Source organism: Lactuca serriola, chromosome 4 (assembly GCF_051521515.1).
Source record: "Lactuca serriola cultivar US96UC23 chromosome 4, Lser_US96UC23_V15, whole genome shotgun sequence".
Lineage (NCBI taxonomy): Eukaryota > Viridiplantae > Streptophyta > Magnoliopsida > Asterales > Asteraceae > Lactuca > Lactuca serriola.
In genome coordinates this window covers 42,311,709-42,318,965 of record NC_136411.1, presented here as the reverse complement: position 1 = coordinate 42,318,965, position 7,257 = coordinate 42,311,709, and the positions used below count along the sequence as shown (strand labels likewise).

General features: G+C 28.2%; 1 protein-coding gene across 1 annotated transcript; it reads left to right on the top strand.

Annotated features, from left to right (window-relative positions):
- The first annotated feature begins 894 nt into the window (after positions 1-894).
- LOC145101399 (aldo-keto reductase family 4 member C10-like) lies at positions 895-3,348 on the top strand. The gene is made up of 4 exons (XM_079038589.1): positions 895-1,360; positions 1,500-2,254; positions 2,348-2,602; positions 2,877-3,348. The coding sequence occupies exons 2-4, from the start codon at positions 1,688-1,690 to the stop codon at positions 3,138-3,140; spliced, it is 1,086 nt and encodes a 361-aa protein (XP_078894715.1). The 5' UTR covers positions 895-1,360; positions 1,500-1,687; the 3' UTR covers positions 3,141-3,348.
- Positions 3,349-7,257: the final 3,909 nt, after the last annotated feature.

Below are 7,257 nucleotides of genomic sequence, written 5' to 3'. Positions count from 1 at the left end.
ATGAAAAAAATTGCGAACCCATACATGAAAAACTAGATGCGAATTCATTATAAAATAATATTACTGCTGATATTAATGACGAATTTAATTAATTTTCATAAAAAAATTAATTATAATTGTGGATATTATTTAATATACATATAATTATGAAAATCAATTAATATATATCTTTATTTGATTAAATAATAATTTAATTTTTTAGTAAATTCTTTTTGATGCATTATAACACACAATAGATATAAGAAACATTTGACCCTAGTTTTTTTTTTCTCTCTCTTTCTCTATCTCTCTCTCTCTCTCTCTCTCTCTATATATATATATATATATATATATATATATATATATATGTTGTGTAGGTAAAGATAAGATATGTATACGTATTTATATAGAATTAAAATGTTTTGTGATCGTTTGTGAACGGTCAAAATTGTGACCGTTTTGGGGGAAAATTCAAAGAAAACAACACGTTAGCTCCCGTTATTACCATCATGTCGGCTACCATAATGGCCGATAACACGTCCTGGGGGCAATGTTCAGGGCGTTAGTGCGCTATTATTATGGTGCCAACTCGGATTAACGCGCATGAGCGTTGCCTCTAAGAATAGGAAAAAGCTAGGGTTCATGGCCCCCCTAAGCCCCCACCACCGTTTCTAATAATGTTTTAAACACGAAAACCATATATTTTAGTAATAAATATACACCTTTCATTCTCAAAAAGACTTGGACTTTTTTTATTTTTGGCTGAACAACAATTAAAATCATGGAAGGAAAGCTATTGAAGTTATTGAGTTTACATGTTTTTTTTTCTAACACCCTTAAATTTCCCTACGCATTAAATCAAAGGTCGGCCGCCATTCAAACCCAACAATACATCTTCTATGACTTTTTTCTTCTTCTATCCAAATGGCTACAATTCCTAGAATCTTCCTGTACTTCTACTTCGCTTCATAACTTGCATCACATCACATAGTCGTTGCAAGATTTCAAAAGTTTGGTTGGTTGTGTGTTGGATAAATGGATTCAGTAGACCTTATTAGTTAGGTGTATCAGTGTATTAAGCCCTTGAATTTTTTAACCCCACCATTGTTTTGTCAGAAATCAATAATAAGGATTTTGTCTTATTTGGTATTTCATTTGTACTTTATATCCACGAGGAAGATTATATTAATATTAGATTATTTTTTTACAGCGAACTGTTTTGTTTTACATTTTGGGCGTTTCTTCCTCTTTGTCGGCTGTTCTTGTTGACCCATATTTTTTCTTTACCAATAGTTTGTCCAATTTTAGGTACATTCAATTGACAAATCGTCTTTACAATCCAATTTCCTCTCAAGGGTCGTATCTTTGGTGAAGATCGAAGGTCCATTTCGTTGGCTTTTTGCATTCAGTGTTTTTGGATTGCATATTCGATCAATCATTCATCTCCAGTGTTTTTTTGGTTTGTCTGTAAGTTGTTTTCAATCAAGATCACTGTTTTGTTGTTGTTATTTCTCTTTCAGACAATTCATCGAACATCTGTCAGGCATTCTGCGGTAATAAACCTTCAACTTTCTTTCACTTGAATCGCTTATTGTCTTCTTCCAATTAGACTCCCAGTTATATCTTATCATCTTTCCCAACTTGGGTTTTCTTCGTTACTTGAGATTTCGCTGATTCCGTGTTGAATACCTTTATATCATTCAAGAAGATGAAAGGGAAATTTGGGGCATCAGGGAGTTATTTCCTGTTGAATACAGGTGCCAAGATTCCGGCCATAGGTCTCGGAACTTGGCAGAGTGGCGGCGACTTCTGTGTGGAGGCAGTAAAAACAGCTCTATCCGTCGGCTACCGCCACATCGATTGTGCACACCTGTACGGAAACGAGGCTGAAGTCGGGGAAGCCCTAACCGAGTTTTTCAGGGGTTCATTAAAAAGAGAGGATCTTTTTTTAACCTCAAAGCTATATTGTACCATGAATTCAACCAACAAGATTGAAAACTCTGTTAAAGTTTCTCTCAAGAATCTCGGTGTCTCATACTTGGATCTTTACTTAATGCATTGGCCTGAAAGCTCAGCTTTTGGTGATGCCACTGATCCTCCTGCAAATTCTGGTTCTGAATATCGACAGTTCTTGAGTAAGTTGAAAACCGCATGGAAAACTATGGAAAAATTAGTCGAATTGGGTCTTGTTCGTGCTATAGGAGTTAGTAATTTCAATATACAACAAATGAAAGAACTTCTCAAATTCGCCAAGATTACACCTGCAGTCAATCAGGTTTGTTCTTTTTTTTTTTTTTTTTTTTTTTTTGTCTTTGATCTCAATCAATCCTTTTCGTTTCTTGATATTTATAATCATTTATTTTGATAGGTGGAGTTGCATCCATTTTGGAGGCAAGATGAGCTTGTGAAGTTTTGTCAATCAAAATTCATACATGTATCTGCTCACACACCATTAGGAGTCCCAACTTCAGCTCCCAAACCTTCTGAAAGTGGATCAAGTGAAGAAGATGAACCTGGAACACCTCGTATATCTTTTAGAAGGTCAAGATCAGTCCATGGCCCAATGTTGAAGTTATCAGTAGTTGCTGAGATAGCAGATAGACATAAAAAGACACCTGAACAGGTACTACTACACTTCATTCTTTTCATTTTCCCTCATTTCTTGTTTTACAATCTTTGTATTTGACTATTTTGTTATATCAAGTTTTGATTTTGGCTTCAAATTTATTAATACATCTACCTACAAATTCCAAGAGCTACAAATAAGATATTTAGTCTCATTAAGACAGTTTATTCAGTCTAGAAAAGAAACAAGGCAATGTAATATTATAGTTACAAATATGGAGCAAGCATTGATTAGGGGCAAAAACGTAATTATGTATTTGTGATTGGCATAGGTGATTCTGAGGTGGGGGCTTCAAAGAGGCACGAGTGTGCTACCATGCAGTGTGAAGCCTGAAAGAATAAGGCAAAACATTGACATATTCAGCTGGAGTTTATCAGATGATGAATACAAACGTCTGAATCGTATAGAGCCACAAGTATGTCTGTTTGGAAATGGTCCTTTAGACACTATTTCAGAAGACAATGGATCGATATTTGGAAGTGGTCCACTTCAAGCAGTTCATGAATCTGAAGATGATGTGGAGTTTAACTCATGATGGTTGTTGAAATACTTTGTGTTTGTTGCTTTTAATTGCATAAACATGTTTGATTTTTGTTGGGTCATTGTAATATTATTATGTCTTTGGGTCTTGTTTCTTTTGTTGATGTTGAATTGGTGAATTATGTCTTCTTTTGTCAATTGTCATGTATAAAAGTTGATGGATGGTGTTTTAATTTTTATAATCTGTGGAGTGTTTTTCAGAATTGATTATGTGATGTGAAATAAGGTAGAATCTGAGAGTTAGATGTGGCAAAACAAATCACAGGAAATTGTGTTTGAATTTATGATTAAGTTTGGGTTTTTAAACAGTTGTTAAATGAAATACTCAGAAATAACTTTTTTTTATAGGTTGTATAACGGTTTATATTGAGAAATGAAAAATTATTCTCTATCAAAATAACAATAACCTTGCATATTATTTATCAATTTGGATTTTGCCCGATGTGTGTTATCACTTATTATGGTGTCAACAATTCATTTTGTAAGTTGCATTTATTGGTAAATATATATACAAGTTCGGTACCATTACTAACTCCAATAATCCGTCGAATAAAAACGTATTATATGTGATTAAATTCATGTGTAACAAACGTATATAAAAACAAGTTTGAAAACGTGAAGAAACTGCAATTTATACCAATACGTACATAAAAATAACTAAATAATATTTATTATTTTTAAGTTAACGAATAGAAATTTAAATAATAAAAAACATATATGTTACCCGACTTCTACGTAAGAAACATATATACAAATATGCACGAAAACGTAAAAAATTACTTCGAAAGGTAGATAAACTCGAATTTATACTGACACGTACATAAAAAAATCAAGTTTAGAAAAAACATGAATGGAAGTTATAAATTTACATCGAAACGTTGACAATCTCAAATTTATACTGACACATACACAAAAAATTAGTTTTTTTTATGTTAACGAACATAAATTATTAAAAAAATTCAGATTATGTATATTACAGAGGATTAACATGAAAATTTACAAAATAGAAAAGTGAAAATGATATTTTATAAAGTTTCAAAGTGTAGAGGCTCAAAATGTCATTTTAAAAAGTAGAGAGGTGAAAATTTTCATTTTATAAAGTGTTCTAAAAGTTACAAAATAAAAAAGATGAAAATGATATTTATAAAGTTCTAGATAGTGTCAAAGTAATATTATTTTGAGGTGTATGCGGTCAAAGTAACATTTTAAAAAATAAAAAAGATGAAAAATATTATTTTACAAATATTTTAAAAATAGAGAAGTACAATTCATAAAATAGAAAGACAACAAATATTAAAAACATTCACCTACATTATCTTTTAATAAACATTCACCTACATTATCTTTTAATAATAATAAACATCTAATATATATTAATAGTATATATTTTCAACAACTATATTTTTGACAGGAGTTTAGATATTTTATTTACCCCATTAACTGCTTTTCAGAAATTAAGAAAAATTTAATCAAAATTTCAAAATAATTATTCTTTTCATAGATAGCATCTACGAAAAGGCCAAACTATTTGCGAAAACATCAAAACGACGTCGTCTTGTTAAGAACGGGTGACAAATGGTCTTGATGGGACGTGAAATTGCATGACAGTAGTTCTTCTATTTAGGCTTATCTTTTGAGAAGCCAAAAGATCTTTTAGAAAAAAAATAGAAGCTAAAAGATGTTTGGCAAAACAATTTTAAAACCTACTTTTGGATTTTTGATAGAAGGAAAATCAACTTTTTGGAAAAGTCAGGAAAACCTGACTTTTTGCAACTTTTCCAAAAAGGACTTTTGGCCCTTAAAAAGCTAAGCCAAACACCCCTTAAGGTGAAAAAAAAAATCATTTTTTCATGTTTTACACTAAAACTGCAAAAATGGTCCCTGTGGTTTCTCATTTTATGTGGTTACAGTCCAAACGTTTGAAAAGTTGCAGATATGGTCCTTTTCAACAAGTTTTATCGTGGTTTTGGTCCCTCATCCGTTAGTTGGCTGTTAACTTCCTTAAAATGACAATTTTATCCCAGAGACCATTTTCATAGTTTTGTCTTTTACCATATTATAAGGACCATTTTTGCATATATTCTTTTTTATTTTATTGAAGTATTATATATTAAAATATATTATTTTTAATACATAATATTATATATTAATAAATATATATATTTTTGGATTATTAATTTATTTAATTTGATTTCGTTTAATTTTTTTTGTTGGAGTAATTCTTTTTTATTGAATTATTATATATCAATACATATAGTTTTTAATAAATAATATTTATATCATAATAAATATTATATTATTGGATTATTAATTTTTTTTAGTTAATTTTTGTAATTCTTTTTTTTAAATTATTTTTAATTGGATTATTACTTTTAATTTATTATTTTATTCATATACTAAATATTGCTTTATTTGGATTATTAATTTATTTTAGTTAATTCTATTTTTAAATTTTTTTTGTCGAAGTAATTCTTTTTTATTGAATTATTATAAATCAGTAGATATAGTTTTTAATATATAATATTTATATCATAATAAATATTAGATTATTGGATTATTATTTGCTTTTAGTTAATTTTTGTAATTTCTTTTTTCTAAACTATTTTTTATTGGATTATTACTTTTAATTTATTATTTTCTTCATATACTAAATATTATTTTATTGGATTATTAATTTATTTTTAATTTATAATAATAGTTATTGTTAATTTTATTGGTTCCACCACAAAATCATGGAATACACAAAATCGTCGTCTTTCATCATCGAAATCGTTAGGATCACTGCCAAACACCTTATTTTCATGTAGCTTATAGTGAGAAACCATAGGGAAAATATCACCACCGTCACTCGGTCACCATAACCACTTATAATTGTTATAGGGGTTGTTGTGTATTATGTGGGATATGAAGGATTCCAATTGATTATGAAGAGGTTGTCGCTGGTGGCTACCAGCAACGCTGGGTGGAATATGGTAGGGTATCTATTGCGCCTCCGATGTAGGTGTTTGGAGGTGATCCGCCAATTTTTGACAATGCTAAATGATATTTTTACGTATTTCGGCTACTTTGCAGTGCTAATAAAATTAAAAACTATTAACAATATATAGTTAAATAAAATAAAAATCCAATAAGATAATATTTATTATCTTAAAAAAATAATAAATTCAAAGTAATAATTCAATAAATTAATAATTCAAAAAAAAAAAAAAAAAAGAAATTACAAAAATTAATAATCCAATAATGTATTATTTATTATAATATAAATATTATATAATAAAAATAATATTTATTGATATATAATAATCTAATAAAAATAATTGCTCCAACAAAAAAGAAATTATAAAAAAATCAACTAAAATAAATTAATAATCCAATAAAATAATGTTTTGTAATATATAATAATCGCATAATATAATATTTATTATGATATAAATATTATATATTAAAAACTATATGTACTGATCTATAATAATTCAATAAAAAAAATTACTTCGACAAAAAAAATTTAAAAATAGAATTGACTAAGATAAATTAATAATCCAAATAAAACAATATTTAGTATATGAATAAAATAATAAATTAAAATTAATAATACAATAAAAAAATAATAAAAAAAGGAATTACAAAAATTAACTAAAAAATTTAATAATCCAATAATATAATATTTGTTATGATATAAATATTATTTATTAAAAACGATATGTTTTGATATATAATAATTCAATAAAAAAGAATTACTCCAACAAAAAAAAATTAAACGAAATCAACTAAAATAAATTAATAATCCAATAAAAGAATATTTATTAATATATAATATTATATATTAAAAATAATATCTATTAATATATATATTACTTCAATAAAATAAAAAAGAATGTATGCAAAAATGACCCTTATAGTATGGTAAAAGACAAAACTACGAAAATGGTCCCTAGGGGCAAAATCAGTGGCGGACCTATGTAGAGCATTTGGGGTCCCGGGACACTGCTCAATTTCCCGCACGCGGTGTAAATTTTTTTTTTTTGTTTTTTTTTTGTTTTTTCTATTAGGTGCACCCGCTTGAAGTACGATGGACACTCCTACTAAAACAGTCTGCGTCCGCCACTGGGCAA